This window comes from Protobothrops mucrosquamatus, unplaced genomic scaffold (assembly GCF_001527695.2).
Source record: "Protobothrops mucrosquamatus isolate PMUCROS unplaced genomic scaffold, P.Mucros_1.0 scaffold428, whole genome shotgun sequence".
NCBI lineage: Eukaryota > Metazoa > Chordata > Lepidosauria > Squamata > Viperidae > Protobothrops > Protobothrops mucrosquamatus.
Genome location: NW_015386753.1, coordinates 360,435 through 377,205, shown reverse-complemented (window position 1 = coordinate 377,205; position 16,771 = coordinate 360,435). Strand labels below are relative to the sequence as shown.

At 39.5% G+C, this 16,771-nt stretch overlaps 1 protein-coding gene across 1 annotated transcript in view; it reads right to left on the bottom strand.

The window, feature by feature from the left end:
• Window positions 1-1,993: 1,993 nt before the first annotated feature.
• The window catches only part of ABHD6 (abhydrolase domain containing 6), a 29,698-nt gene continuing 14,920 nt past the window's right edge, over window positions 1,994-16,771 (bottom strand). Inside the window, exons 3-9 of the mRNA XM_015816333.1 lie at window positions 14,386-14,542; window positions 13,185-13,298; window positions 9,700-9,832; window positions 7,983-8,137; window positions 5,990-6,044; window positions 4,590-4,690; window positions 1,994-2,464 (exon numbers count right to left, since the gene is read on the bottom strand). Coding sequence (XP_015671819.1) covers window positions 2,288-2,464; window positions 4,590-4,690; window positions 5,990-6,044; window positions 7,983-8,137; window positions 9,700-9,832; window positions 13,185-13,298; window positions 14,386-14,542 — 892 coding nt within the window. The 3' untranslated portion in view covers window positions 1,994-2,287. The remainder of the gene's footprint in view (window positions 2,465-4,589; window positions 4,691-5,989; window positions 6,045-7,982; window positions 8,138-9,699; window positions 9,833-13,184; window positions 13,299-14,385; window positions 14,543-16,771) is intronic.

Below are 16,771 nucleotides of genomic sequence, written 5' to 3'. Positions count from 1 at the left end.
GCCGGCCTGGCGTAGTTTGATTATGTTTCAGTGGGGGTTTTTGTATGGGTGTGTTTTTAGAACAGGCCTGTTATTTAATTCGATTTTAGAACAGAAACTATTTATTTATTATCGTGGTTTTTAGTATCGCCTGTTCACCGCCCTGAGTCCCGTAAGGGAGATAGGGCGGTATATAAATTTAATAAATAAATAAATAAATTTCCTCATGCAAAGTCATCTATATTAAGAGATGGAAGCTCACTTTTACCCCCTCTGTATGAAATTTTGCTCTAGGCCATTTTTTCTACATATTTAAAATCAATTGCAATTGCCATCTACATTCCAATTAACTAGGTATTATGCTTGATTGCATGAAGTCACTGCATAAACCTAGAAGTGGCCAATGAATTTCATGATTCAGAATTTTCTGACAGTCATATTTTAGTTTTTATAAATACTGTGTATCAATAATTACACTGGTCAACAAGAAGAAAGCCTTGAAAATGAAAGTAGCTAAATTTTACCAGAATTGGGTCACTAATAAAGGAAAATAAAGTCCTGAGTATTAATTGGCTCCTGTTTCCAAGATATGCCTTCAGGTCAAAATTGGATCAAAATAATTCAAAATTACGAGGATGTGAGATTATGCTCCATAACTTTTCTACAAAATGTGATATAGCAATGAGAATGATGCCACACCAATCATCACAAATTTATCTTTTTATCGATACCAGTAACATAATTTCCCATTCATTTATTGTTTCTTTCATGTGACATTTTCATATTTTTTCACTCTGCAAGAGATTCCACTGTTGTAATCTGGAGCCCAAAAGCTCTGCCTTAGGCAATTCCAAATCCCTGACCAGGTCATTTAATTCACTCTGTGAAATTAGATATGGTTCAGGAAGAGCATATGGTGGGCTAACACAGATCCGCTGACACAGACAGCCCCGGATCAGCTGCATCCAGCTCATCGTCTTTATCATCATCTGAGTTTAGCAGTGTTTCTCAACCTTGACAATTTTAAGGCATGTGGACTTCAGCTCCCAGAATTCCACAGCCAGCAATGCTGGCTGTGGAATTCTGGGAGTTGAAGTCCACATGCCTTAAAATTGTCAAGGTTGAGAAACACTGGTTTAGAGAATAGGATTCTGGTGGATCTCGAATTGGTAAATCCTCACCATGGAGAACAGAACATAGTGTGGATGGAATGGATGGATATTCCAGGGTCCACTTCTTCTTTCTTGAGATCCCTTTTGCAGCTGGGGGATCCATGCAAAAATAGCAGTTGCTACTATGATTGGTGGGTTCCCTCCACACCATTGGGACTGCGAAAGGCATGGATTGTTTCTTCTTGCTTAGCCAATGATGCAGATAAGCTGCGCATGTAATGCAACAATAATGAGGGGCCCAATTCTTGTCCTGATCCCCTATTTTGCATCCAAAATATAGGTGATATGTCTTTTTTTACCACTGCCATCATACTGCATTTTTGAGATGCAAATGTAACCTCACCACAACTGTAGCAGAAGATATCTGCATTGTTTACACAGTTTCAAGGCATCTTGGCTTCTGAGAGAAAATATCACGCAACTTGTTCCTTGGAAATGTTAGGCAATGACACTTTCACAAGCCTTTACCTTTACCACCTGTTTTCTAATTTATCTAATCAAAATATGTAAGGATTAACACATTTTATCTTGGAGGTCGATAATTTCCCAAAATCTGTAGACCAGTGTTATATTATTGATATGCTACTGTATAGATAAAGCCCAAATGGAAGGCAAGATGCACATTTTTTGGATAACATAGAACCCATATAAGAATCTGTCCCTCAACAATTTCCCCTTTGGCATTTTTTTCTCTGATGTTTAGAGTTACAGTTCAGTGGAACATTACCAGACCAAGAAAGGGACATACTAACAACAGAAGATGGTGGGTTTTTTTTCTTATTTTACCTAGCAGTAATTCAAATTGGATATTTTAAAATGTGCGATTGGTATAAAAAAAACCTAGTGTTACACATCTACCTTGTAAGTCTTTTACTATTCCTCCAAATATCTAGAAATGCAGATTTTTATTAGACTTTATTATCATTATCATATGTTTGTGAAGATTGTTCAGTATCCCAGAGTCATTACACTGATAAGACTTCTAAATTAAATATATGAATTATTCAGATTTCTTCAGGGATTTTGGCACAATCACCAAGTTCTGTATAATAAGATCCCTGAGAACTGATTAAATTAGCAGTATTTCCTCTCAACTGATACAGCTAGGCTTAAGGGTTCAAACCCATAGGAAAAGTTCAAGCCAGTTTCTTCTTATTCTCAGCATTCTGTACAGCGATGATGAAATCCAGAATAAGTTTTGCTGTTTTTCTGGGTCGTTCCACGACTATACTGTGCCCGCAATTTTCCAGAATATGAACTTGGGCATCAGGGATTGCTTTTGCTAAAATGTCTGCTCCTGAAACATCGAGCAACTAGAGAGAAAAAGATAAACCAAGAAAAAATGATCCCCATGTTGGCCATCCCTGAATTCAGCAAGATATTCCGAGCTACTTCAGCATCAAATTTGGCTCACAAAGGAACCAATTTGACTGCACAAGGAAACAACTAGGACAAAAAATGTAAAAAAAAATGTCACAATTTTCACACTTCTTTTCATAAATGGAATTCTGTAAGGGAGAATATTTGTAGCTCAAGGTTGAAATGAAGGGTCCTTGGTGCTCTCTGAGTTGGTGGTTTTCTTGCAGACGTTTCATTACCCAAATTAGGTACAGTAATGGCCAAAATTGTGGAAACCTTTTGGGAAAAGTGTACAGTAGAAATGCCACCTTTGGTTAAGTTTCCACCAATTTTTCTTCTAATTTCTTTATCACTATAGCCTTGTTCACTTAATAATTCTATTTTAAATCGTTTTCTGGGCGACCAGTCAACTCTTTACACCATTACTTTAATTTTATTACGTTTTACAAGCTCACTAAATGAAAGAACACAAAAAACCCCAACCAACTTGATAGCGATCACATAACACACCGACAAATGTCCTCCTCTCACCTTCAATACATGACATCAATAACTGAATCCTACTGTGATCTGATTGGCTCATTGCCAAAACAAGATGACACCTGATTGGCTCTCTAAACACTCATGCTCATTGGCTACAATCAGATGAAGGAAAGCTACCTGATATCAACCTAAGCAAGTTGTGCTTCATTTTTGTGGTTATTTGACTATAACGTTTCATAGAATACAGTACAGATAATTGAACAAACTTTGTTGCATTACATTCTTGATTAAATTATCTTTCCAATGATATATAATTTTATGGTACTACTCCAAAATAAAAGGGGGTGTTATTAGCCATCAAACCTCAAAAATACACTTTTCCCAAAAGGTTTCCACAATTTTGGCCACTACTGTAACATCATCAGGGCTAGTCTAGCACTGATGTTTACCTACTGTGGATAATGAAATGTCTGCAAGAAAATCACCAAGCTCAGAGATCACCAAGGACCCCTCATAAAAGGAACTGTTGCTATATCATGGCAACAATTGATATATAAAGTATCTCATTCTCATGGCTCAGAAACACGGACATTGTCCATGCTTGTTACAGTTTGAGACGATTGGCAGAAGAAACACATGGGCTCTATGCGAGAGTAGATATTTTGAAGAAAGGCTGCTGGAGACTATGACTGTGTACTGTTATATACTTAGACCTATTTTCATTCAGGCTCATCCAGCGCTTCCCTCTGTTTCCTTCACATAAAATTATTTCCTCATTTACCATCATTTCCTACTTTTTTCCTGTCCTCTCATTTCCTTCCCAAAGTCACATTTGTTAGTTATTCTCTCTCCTTTAATAACTCTACTGCTGTAATATAATCTTCATTGTAACAAGAGCCCAACTTTTTTTTTTTTCTGAGGCAATGCTATGTGGAGAAACTAACGTGGCCTGCCATCCGCTTACATGATCACTTGGAGACAATATCTGCTCTTGGAAGACAGTACTCATCTGGGAAACTGCTGATCTCGAGCAGATAAAGTTCCCTAAACACACACACACACACACACAGAGTTCTCACTAGTAGTAAAACAAAATTAAAAAGACTTAAGATGGAGGGAAGGAGGGGTGATATGATGTGTACTTTGATGGTTACAATGGAGGTATGGTGTGTTTTTAACCAGCATGTTTGATGGGTTTCCCTTGATATACCAGTTATATTTGATGCTTTGTCAGGTATTTTTTTTCTATTTTATTGTTTTTAATCTGTAAAGCCATCCACAATTGTTTTGGGGTATGGCAGCATAGAAATGTGAAAATGTGGCAAATAATATCCTGGAAAAAGGGAGAGAAACTGCAAACCTATGAATTTTCATGCCACAAATTTCATGAACTCCAATCTGAAGTCATGGAACCAGGCTATATAATTGTAAAAGTACTCCATCTTCTAAAGTAAAATGGATTGCAACATGTTACTCAATACCATACAATTGGGACATGCATTATGTATTTCACAATTGAACGAGGCAACATTATACTGAAGAACAGACTAGTGCAGTCTGTTCTTGGTTAAAAACCCTAGAGAAAAACTGATATACCTGATCTTGCTTCCCCCAGATAATCTGTGTTGCAGCTTTGATCTTGCTCATGTTGTCATAAAGGCAGGTCGCTGTCTTTTCATCTGTTAGCTCTAAAAGCACTTTACAGAGGAGAAAAAGAAGTGAGGGGGAGGGAAGCAAATCAGTCCACCCAAAGCAACGAGGCATTCCAATTATGATGAAACAGACTTCAAGATCTTCACCCAGAAAGAAAATAATGGCAACAGACTGTTGTCAATGAGGCAATAGAGGCAAGGAAAATAATTACTGAGGTTAGCAGGAGAAGAGACTGCACAGGCAGGGAGACACAAAAGCTTTTTCAGACAATTTGCTGGCTGGCTTCACAAGGCATACTTAACAAGGTCAGTTGAGGAAACAACAGTGCCAAGGAGAGGAGGGTCCCTCAGCATATGATTCGATGCACTGGGCAAATCCAGAGAAGTTGTTAATTCAGGAACCAGGCTAAGAGGGTAAGGGAACAAATCCAGCCATTCATTCACTGATTAATTCTGGTGCAGCAAAATTACATTTCCTCGGAAAACAAACACAGATGGAACATTTTTTTGCCTGTGGTTACAATCCAAACCATTGTTCCCATGGCTATTTCTCCATCTTCTCACAGTCTCAGGTATTCGCCCTTAGCTGCACATCATGCATTTCTATACCAATCGAAAAGCAAGGGGGAGGAATTGAAATGGCATGTAAAAAGACTCTGCATCATTTACAAAGTTTTTAACTTTAACCAAAATCCCTCAAAATGAGAGATTCACTCAAAGCTAGAATCAAATTTCAGTGAAGAAAGGAAGCACACAAGCAATTTGTTAGCAGATCAATCAAATGAACTAAAACACCCACTTCAGATTTCTTCTGCCCAGCTCCCCAAAGCTAAAGGCTTCTGTTTGGCAATTGTTTTGTTATGCAGCTTCCATCCAATGTTAGTGGATTCTAGTCCTTTAAATATGCCAAGTTTCTTTTTTTTAAACTCCTAAAATAGTTTATAAATTAAACTGTTTTAATTTTTGGCAATATTGGTCATAGCACGATCTACCACACAGTGTTGTTGCTGCAGGGGGAAAAAAAATAGCACTATGTATGCTACCTTGATCTCATGTACAAAAAATAGGATATAAGTCAAATAACACTTAACTTTGTTTTGGCATTGTTTCATTAATGAAAAACAAGCAAAATTTTTCTTTCTGGATAAAGATAAATAAATGGTCCAAGTGTCCTCAGTCAGCAGCATCAGCAGAATCTGATGAGTTCATCAAAATGACAAAATGCAAATCCAGCCCATGATGTCATGTACAAAAGGGGTAGAGCAATTTTCCCTTCTGGAACCCCTCTGTAGATGCTGCTGTTTTCAGTTCAAATCCAAGAGAAAATTAGTGCAAGGCACTTACATTTTCGGTAAAAATCATTATGTGGGATCCGAACGTCAACAAGGCCCTGCAGGATCTATGAATATATAAAGATGGTATTAAAAAATAAAGCCAAGTTCCCTCTTTTAAAAAAAGCTCATGTTATTCATTTATTCATTTCTCAGAGCTTGCTGGAAATGGCAATCAGACTCTTGAACACCCCAATTTGCCTTCTCTGTGGTAAATAACTAAATTAAGATATAAACTATTTAGAGACTTATAGCAACAAAAGGCTGAGGCAGGAAAATGTGGAAAATAGAGGCCTACTGTATTACTAGAGAAAATTTAACTAAGAGTTTCACATGTCTGGTAATTAAAAAATGAAAATGTATCTTCCATGAAGGAAAACTAGAAAGATAGCTAAGAACAAGAAAAGCAAATCAAGGCTACATCCATTTTAAAAAATCATCCTTTCATCTTGATTTAATATATTTTTTTATAATTTGTGGATCTTGCGTAACTCATGTATTTAAGTCAGGGTTGCCCTTATAGTGCCCCAACTTTTAAATGTTTGCATAGTTCCATTTCTTTTATTTTTATTCTTTTTTCCTTTTAAAAATTATCCCTCCAGCATAGCACATTGCAGTACTTTTCTTTCTAATACCTGTATGGCTTCTAAATGTTCAGGACATTAGAATCAATTAGAACAGACATGTCAAACTCGCGACGTCACGTGACATCGCGCAATGTATCAGAGCTTTTTCCCCATTGCCGGCAATGGGGTGGGCGTGGTTTCATCGTGACACATCTGGCCCGTGGGCCAGCTGTTTGACACCCCTGAGTTAGAAGAACAACAAAATGCCTCTCACAAGTTGCCAAGGGTAGCTTGCAAACTTAGTTCCTGGTATTTCTAGTTAGAATTGGCAAAGGCTTTCCTGTGTGAGCTCTGAAGACACATTGGCAATTTTTAAATGGAGTCTGTCTCCATTTAAAGCAGCTTCCTATAACCCTCATTCTGTTCCTCATATGTGTTATTATCCAAAGAGGAGCAGCCTAAGCTTTTAATATCTTTTGCCAAACCTTTGCCTTACAGTTTAATGATGAAAATTCCATCACTCTCATGGAATTTGATATTGTAGCTGAAAGTTCCTGAACTAGAAATCTGAATAGAAGGCTCACAAAGGTATGCTATTCCCAAGCCTGATGACATAGAAATCATACAATAAACCCTCAAAGGAACTCACTGACATCGCATATTGCTGAAGTAAGTGACAAAAACAGGGTTACAAGTGGTCCTCAGGTTATGTACATTCATTCAGCAACCATTCAACGTTACAATGGTGCTGAACAAAAGGGAATCCATGAAATTCCAGCCACCGTAGCAACCCCACAATCACAGGATCACAATTTACACACTCAGTAGTCAACTCACTATTACAGCATTGCAGTCAGCCATGGCCACATGACTGTGATTGCCAACTTTCCCAGCATCAATGGGGAAGCTGGCAGGAAGTTGTAAGTTGCGATCATGTGAGGCTCTTAATGAACCAGATGGTCCTCATTTAATGATGGGAATTTCTAGTTACTAAACATAAATAGCCACAACTTTAGTCTTAAATTCAAAAATATAAACTTTCTTTCATATTAAAAAATAATTCAATGCTCTTTGCAACTTCTAATCAATGTCATATTGAGATGTTGTTTTTTATTGTTTGTATATTGAGTTTTTATTTTTGTAAGTTGCTCAGAGTCACTGAGTGGGCGACCATACAAATTTTCTTAAATAAATAAATAATATAAGCAAATCTATGTTCGTACATATGTGAATACATTTAACATTGATATAAATTTGCTATTTGAAAGGTTTAATTTACTTTAATCTCAGGGTTAACAGTTTTCAGATCCGATTGAATAGACACCACTGCACTTAATTTTCATTGGTCTCTACATTGTATTATTTGTAGTCAACAATAAAACAACTAATTTGAGGGGAAATTCTACTTAAAGATATTTTCCTATGATGCCACTTGCTTACCTGATGGGGCACCTTGAAGCGAACATAAGAGCACAGTTTTAGCATGTCCCTCATTTCTTCCACAGTGGATGGAATCAAAGGAAACTGATCAAAGCAGTCCTTCTTCAACTCCTTCACCTGTTTTGCAAAATTGTTTTCTGGGGGCTGTGGAATACCTGTAATGAGAGGAGAAGCAGCATTGTGTGCTAAGATCACAAAGCGGTAGATTTTCTCAATAACCCTGCCAGAGAAAATTTTATTTAGAATTAAAGAAATAAAAGCTGGGGAAAATGAAGAAAGGGAAGTGATAACAAGACCTGACCTAAGGATTTAGTTGGCAATTCAGTTAAGTGCATGGAATTACAAATTCAATTAAAAATATCCCTATTGTTGAATTCAGTGAGCATTTATGAAGCATCTTCTGCTCTAAATTGCACAGTAGAATAATCCCCCAGCATTCTCATTCTAGCACATCTGGAGGGCATCAAATTGGGAAAGAAAAATCCAGAATGATTCAACTGTGTCCATTTCCACTAACCAATGACTGCCCTTGGAAGAGAGATGTGCCCCAAAATGTTTAATTTCCTGATGTCAGATCATAGCAAATGATATTCAAACCACAGTCCAAATGTGACCCTCTAGCCTTTGACCATGTTTACAGCAAGAGCCCAAGTTGTGACATAAAATTTAGTAACACACCATTGAAATCTTGAGGCACAGAAGCGTTGCTTGAGCAGGGTCCATAAGATTATTTGGGACACTACACATCCTCTTCACGACCTGTTTTCCTTGTTACCTTCTGGGAGGAGGCTTTGTGGTATCCGAAGCAGAACATCCAGGTTCAGCCAGAGTTTCATTCCATACAGCATTAATCTTGCGAACTCTCAAGCTTCCTCCTTACATTATATATTCAAGATGGACAATGTTTAATATTTATTTGCTATGTATATATAGGGATGTGGGTCTATACATATGTTGTTCATAGTATGTTTAGGTGTGTGTCATGTATGTGTTTCACTTTGAGAGCGGGCAACTAAATTTCATTTTTGATGTGTGCCATTGTGCCCACAGTATAAAAATGAAAATAAAGGTTATCTTATCTTATCTTATCTTATCTTATCTTATCTTATCTTATCTTATCTTATCTTAATATGTTAATGCAACCTTGCCCAACACTCAGAGTTGTGCAGCCAAATAGACCATTGATGAAATTTCTAGGATTTGACGCCCATATTTTTGGAAGTCATCCAGCTTGGGAAGAATCCTTCAATAGACTTAACACATTTATTGTACTAAAACGGGGATGGGATGAGAAAATAGAAGGGAGAGGAAAAGAAAGTACATAGATTTCTCCGAACCAAGGACAAACTTCACTGCAAAAAGAGACTTAAAATCCATCTGTTTCTTCCTAGGATCTATCATGCAAACATAATTTTATGGGTCCCATCCAGTGCATTTTCCTTCTTTCTCAGAAGTCAGATTTCCTTTGCATCATTCACCTGCAGGAACACAGTGACTCACGTGGTTAGGATGCTGGGTTGGAGGTTAACAAGCCCATGTTCAACACCTGAATGTTGCTGTGTGGCAGGGTGAGCTCCCATCATTTGCTCCAGCTCCTTGACAGGAACATGAAAGAAGCCCCCCACGGGTGTCCCCGGGTAACAGTGATGTCACTGGCTAATCCTTTCAACCCAAAAGCACCTTAAACACTGCCTCCAACACAAACAGGGAAACTCACCTCCAGGGCATATAAGACTTAAGTAGCAGACCTCTGCAGGATACTGAGCAGCATAAACGCCAGCCACGTGTCCACCCATAGAAGTTCCAACCAGGCAAAATGGCTTTCGATTCAGATTGATACATTCAACAAACTGAAAAATTAAAGGAGAGACCATGCATAAGCATCCTGCAGGTCACAATACAACAGCTGGGGCTTAATCTAAGTTGCTGTCCCTCCTAGTCCAAAATAGGAAGGATTAGGAAAGCTTATTTCAAGTTCAGTGTGAAGGCAAACCATGACTGGATGCAGAAATTGCTTTAATCTGGGAGCTCTTTTTCAATTGAAAAAGAATTGGTGTTACTGATGAAAAGCTGTGCTGGATCAGGAAGAAGTAAATATCCCCAAAGAGCAAAGACTGCAAGTTTTAAAATACTGTAGCAAAATCCTGTTAACTTTTGAAATTTCAGGATGTGACTGCTTCTGGCTAGGTGGTGTTGGCTGAGAAGTTAAGCAGGTCAGGCCTAGTCTGTACTTGGATGGGAGACCTCCAGGGAACTCCAAGAACAGTGGACTAAACTGAGTAGTAAAGAAAAGCATCCTGGAAGAAAGCACGTGCAAGTCATTTCTGTACTGATGCCAGGAAAAGTACAAAAACATGTTCATAAAGTCACCAAAAGTCATGTGTGATTTCAAGAAGGCTATTTAGCCAGGAAGACTTTTAAAAATACCATAAAGTTATTAGTATTTTCATTCTTTTGTTAAGACCAATGAGATTCCCTTCATTACTCCCATCCTCTATGGAATCTTAACCATAGATCGGTGTCATCTGTAGGGTTCAGTAGGTTGTATAAAAAAGACCTGATGCTTGAGGCCAGAAGAAGATGGACTGATGAGCCAGAAGCAAGACTAGCACAGCTCTTTCCCACCCTGTGGCCCTCACTGGTACCCCATGCCACTGCATTTCACTCTCAAGTCAGAAACCAAACAATACCCTACAGAGGTAGGCTAGTCAGCTAGCCATTCCAGAGAGCTCAGCAGATTTTATTTATTAATTGTTTATTTATTTATTTAAATTTATATACCGCCCTATCTCCCTTACGGGACTCAGGGCGGTGAACAGGCGATAATAAAAATCACAATAAATATTAAATAAAAGCCTGCTCTAAAATACCCCCATAAAAACCCCTACCAAAACACAATCAAAACTACGCCAGGCCGGCCGCATGGAATAGATGGGTTTTCAAGGCTCGGCGAAAGAGGCGCAGGTCCGCAACTGTACGTAGGTCGGGGGGTAGGTCATTCCAGAGGGCAGGAGCTGCCACAGAGAAGGCTCTCCCCCTGGGGGTCGCCAGCCGGCATTGACTGGCCGACGGCACCCTAAGGAGGCCCTCTCTGTGGGAGCGGACTGGTCGAAGGGAGGTATTTGGTAGGAGGCGGTCTTGCAAATACCTAGGTCCATTGCCATGGAGCGCTTTAAAAGTTGTTACTAACACCTTGAAGCGCACCCGGAAGGCCACAGGCAGCCAGTGCAGCTCGCGCAGGAGAGGTGTTACATGGGAGTATCTAGAGGCCCCCAAAATCCCCCGCGCGGCCGCATTCTGAACTAGCTGGAGCCTCCAGGTGCACCTCAAGGCGAGCCCCATGTAGAGAGCGTTGCAATAGTCCAGGCGGGAAACGAGGGCTTGAGTGACCGTGCGTAGAGCGTCACGATCCAGAAAGGGGCGCAACTGGCGTATCAGGCGAACCTGATGAAAAGCCCCCCTGGCCACAGTGGGTGTTCTGAGAAGCAGAGTTTGGGCGACAGCTGGGACTTAATCCAAATTTCTGCCCTTTCTAGTCCACTGTTCAAAATAGGTGCTTCATTGTGTCCACCCCATAAACATCAATCATACAATGTCCAGTTAGGGTTAGCCTCAAACTGAAATCGGTAACTATCATGGTTTCATGATGACCATGTTGTAATCACCAGGATACACATCCAGCTCTAATTAAGAAACTCCATGTGGCAGGTAAAGAGGGAAAATGCAGATTCACCCAAAACAACCAAAAGTAGTGGATTTATAACTATAACTTATAGCTGATTTCCAACTAAAGGTAGCTGTGTGTGTGTGAAGGCCACTCTACAGAGAACGCCCGGGGTGGACAACATTGGCCCTTTAACCCTCCACCCTCAAACTCCCATGCCATCTAGTGATCTTTATTTTTCCTTTCGTTAAAAAAAATGAAGGAACAGGTATGAAAAACAGATGCAGCATTTCTATTTGCTTATTGATATTTTGTAGGGCAAGTAATCTATTTAAAAATAATAAATTCAAAGTGGCCCCACCCACTTTTGGAGTTTCACCATTGACAAGCAAGTGGTGTGGTGCTCAAGTCAAGAGCCACTGTGACTCCTGCCCCACTGCTTACAAGTATCTCCGCTCATTTTCTCTGATAATGACAGTCCCGCCCCTTAGTTGTAGGTTTGCTTGGAAGCAGCAAAAGACAGCCATTGTGGGAAATTTAAAATGGCTGCTCAGAGGCGCATCAATTTCACTGGCTCCTGCCATAGTTTCCTGGCCCAGCAGCTTCTCAAAAAAGTTGGGGTAGGCTATATAGTACTGACCTGGAGACTTGCCTTGTCCATGGCTGTTCTAGCCCTTTGGAACACCCCCCATGACATCTGGCTGTTCTAGCCCTTTGGAACACCCCCCATGCTATTAATCTTCTGGAGGGCTGTAAAGACCTGTCTCTTTGCCCTGGCATCTGGCTAGGACAGAAGTGAGCCCAGCAAATTGGTGGGATGCTGTGCCACTATGGTGAGAGTACAATATCTTTTGTGAGATTTTGTGGGTTTATTTTATTTTCATGGAATATTTCTGCCTAGGATGATTATGCATAAGCTAGGTGGCCATAAAAGTTTCCTCTATAAATAAATGTCAGATACAGCTCTCTCCCAAGAGCACTGACTGACTTCCAAAGTGGCATCTTAAATAATTTACGAAGTGCTACAAGTTCTACCCGGAAGACTAATTATAGATTTTGTATGAACAGGAGAACTGAGAAGAGGTGACAGTGCTTTTGCATTTCTGACTGAAATGTATCATGTGGAAAAGCCAGAAATCAGAACTGGAGGAAGACACTGGCACACGTGTTGGAAAGAGTGACCTTCAATATTGCTCAAGTATGTAATAAACAGCAAAGATTGTTTATTTTATGACACACAAAAAATAAAGCCACAATCTCCTCAGAGGAAAAATTTGACAACCCGGAGTCTGGAGTCTATGCTGTGCTTCTGCGACACTTGAACTAAACTGGGCTTTAATACAGTTAAGCTCCCTTATTCCCCAACAAAGTAGTCCAATGCATAGAGAAAATACCAGATAGAGGAATCTTGGTAGCCTTTCCCCCCTCAAATATAATAGAAAACACACCTCCCCGTTCATTTTTAATTACTTCAAAACTGGAAGCTCTAAGAAACCACAAGACTGCAACAATGTAGGGGCAACTTCTGCACATTTTACCTGATGTATTCTTTTCACTTGTCCATATATGGAATAGTCATCAAGAGATGACCGAGTAGTATCCCCATGACCTGGCATATCAACACAAATCAAGTGAAGGTTTTTTGGAAGAAACTGTGGAGAACAAGCACAAGCACAAGATACTTTATCATCAAAATCGAACTTAAGCAACATTCCAGTATGACTATTATTATTATTATTATTATTATTATTATTATTATTATTATTATTACTACTACTACTACTACTACTACTATTATTATTATTATTATTATTATTATTACATTATTACAATCCTGGTTTACACATTGTATTAAGCTACCGTTTATTCAACAATGGTTTATTGCAAACAACTGTAATTGGCTGGGTTTGTATAACAAGCTAAGCCAAAATTAAGCAAACTATATGTTAGCCTAGCACAACACGAGAATCTGTCCATGGAGTTGAACAGCCTTGTTTTGACCACAGACTGGCTCAGCACAAAGCATTCTTGTAAAACAGGAAATGGCAACTCTCTCCCACTATGAGGATCCATTCCAGGGTTGTGGGCCACATGTGGTCCTTTAGTGTCTCCTCCTGTACTGTAAAACATAAAAGTCTTCTTACAAGAGAAAGCACAGTCACAAGCTCTTCATCAACCTCAAGTTCTTTCTGAGAATCCATGTGCCCAAACATATGGCAGTTTTCAAGACATATTAAATAGATTTTATGGCCCAAGAACTAAGTTGGTGTGTTTTCTTTTCCAGGCTCAACATCAATAATTTATTTCCAACTCAGCAAAAACTAGTCCCATCTATAGGTATGTGGAAGAGTGGGTTCCAGTCCTATTAGAATCAAATAACTGTGGAGTATTTGCCTTAGTAAATGGGTGAAGACAGCAAAGATATTTTGGTAGTGACCATCCTAACAAAATATCTATTATCTTAACCCTAGGGTTGATTCATACACTATTTCTGAGGATACAAACTGTTCTAACAGAAATATCTATTGTTCTAACAGAAATATTCCATGTTAATTTCAGTCATCCCATTGCAAGACAAGATAATTGCATGGTCCACACAATAAGCACATTTAGTACAATAAAGGTCAGCTGCACACACACATACAAACACACACACACAAAGGACTGAAGATCCATTGTTCAGGTGACACTTGAAATCCAAGATTGAATTGTTTTACCATCAGAGAAACAGAAGCATACCTTGATTATAGAAACCCACATATCTTTTTCAACCGAGAACCCGTGCAGCATGAGGACAGATGGTCTGTGGCTGGGTCTCCCTCGGTAAGAATAGCAAAACTGATAATCACCACTATGTACATATTTCACCTGCATGCCCAGGGTTCGACGCCAATACCTAATGAAAGGAAAGAAGGAAGGAAGGAAGGAAGGAAGGAAGGAAGGAAGGAAGGAAGGAAGGAAGGAAGGAAGGAAGGAAGGAAGGAAGGAAGGAAGGAAGGAAGAGGGACAAAGGAAAAAAATTGCAATGCAATGAATTCAATCCAAGACTAGTTTTTCCTTCTCCTCTTTTCTGCTTTCCATTAATCAAACACTATTCACCCCGTGATATGTTTACATTATACGTTGTTCAAGCAGCATAATGATTATCCTGGAATTTTTTTAAAAAAAGGTTTAAAATAAGAAGTTGTTCATTACAAAAAAAATGGTAACTTTGATGCTGAAAATTTTATAGGAATATTAAACTGTTCTAGAGATAATATAAACTTCATAAATAACAAGTGAAATATATATCCAATGTAGCTGAATGGTAAGAATAGACACTGGACCACAGAGTGTGTAGCTGGTGGAAAAATGATCTGCCTGGGTAGTCCCTGGATGCTTCTGTATGTGGAGTCTTCAATGCCTTCCTTTCCAGATTTCTAGCTTTCTCTGCCTGCCAGTTGTTCTTCAGCCCTGACTTCTGCTTACAGTTCACTTCCTGGATTCAGTTGTGCCTATGGCTCATTACTAGTATGCTGGTATTCGCAACCTGCAACCCCAAGGGTGACTAAAAGAGTAGGTAGGTCAAAAAAACCAAGATGGGGGTCATGGCCACATTATTGTAGCCCTGCCCCCTTTATATGTGCATTTTGCAATGTGGTGTGTGTAAAAAACTATACAAGGCTTTAATCACACAGTCACATGTGCTATCGTGGCTTTTTTGCCCTCCCGGCCCCTGAAGATGCCCTGTTAAAACTCTGAGCCATCGTCGCACCTCGCCTTCCATTCAGACAGCCCAAATATCTCTCACAATTCACATCTCCAGCTGAAATATAAACTAGCATTCCCAGATTTTAATTGGCAGCTCTACTATCCAATCATCACACACTAATCCTTGCAGAGGCCCTTAGATTAATCAATACTCAAAGGGCAATTATAAAGCTGCCTGAAGGGTTAAATCAGTGGGAATCTCAACTCACTGTTCCAAATCCCAGTCAAATACTATCCACCAGAACTGACTGACAGGCAGTCTAAGATATATCTGATAGGACTGCCATTAAATGAAAGTGTGATCCAAAGGTCTGAGTTTGCCTAAGGCCTATGACCTCCATCACTTTTTGTACCTTGAAGGTCCTGCTTTGAAGTTTGTAACATTATGTTCTGAGTCCAAAAGTTTTTCTTTACACAAGGGACAATTTGTTCATAACCAGTATTTTTAGAGAAATGTTCCATGTCAACATTTTCCTCAGGGCCTGCAGATAGACTAGCGGTATACAGGACAGACTAATTGTCCAAAGCTGACATTATCTCTTGCGCAGTATCACTACCAGCTACAACAGTCACTGGGAAACGCTGAAGAATAAGAACCAAAATGAGGAGGAAAAAATAGGAGAAAACTCAAGCCAACCCATCAGGCATCTCCACTGAGAAACCATCTCCCACCTCAAACATAGTGGGAATGCTGGGGGAGGCAGGGAACAAACATCTATTTTCCTTAGTTCCTCAAGCATTCTCCATCTGTACTAATTAAAGATTTTATCACAAATCTTAAATGTAGACTTGTTGGTGCAGGTCCTACACTGCACCAAGTTTTCCCTAGCCTATTGCTTCCAAGAATAATAAATTACAATTCTTAGATTTCCTGGCTGGGAACTCCAAGAATTTTCCCCATACATCTGGAAGCCACCCAATTAAATTTTGGTAGGACACAAACACATCTGACTTTGTAGAATGAGGAAAAGGAGGATGGTATTGTCACTAAACATTCCTGCCTCTAATTTCATTTGATTGTAGAAGGGCACCCTAAACCAGGGCAATCAGTCCACGAATTAAATTTGACTATGATAAAGAAAGCTATAATCCACAAAACAGTTTTGCAATTTATCCTTAAATTCTACCTTTAATTGTTGCCAATTAGGAAAATGTTTCAGATCTGACTAAAACCAGGAGACTTCCGGTGGCAGGCGACTTCGTCGGTCGCAGCTGTTTGCTGCCTCCCGCCTGTTTCGCGTAAAAGCCGGTTTGACAGCCAGCACCAGCTGTCAAACGGCTTGATACCTTTCCCCTGGGCATAAGGGGATAGGTGAGCTGCCCGGGGTAGGAGTTGAGTTCCCGAGTCGTCCTATATGGACGATGTAGGTGAGAA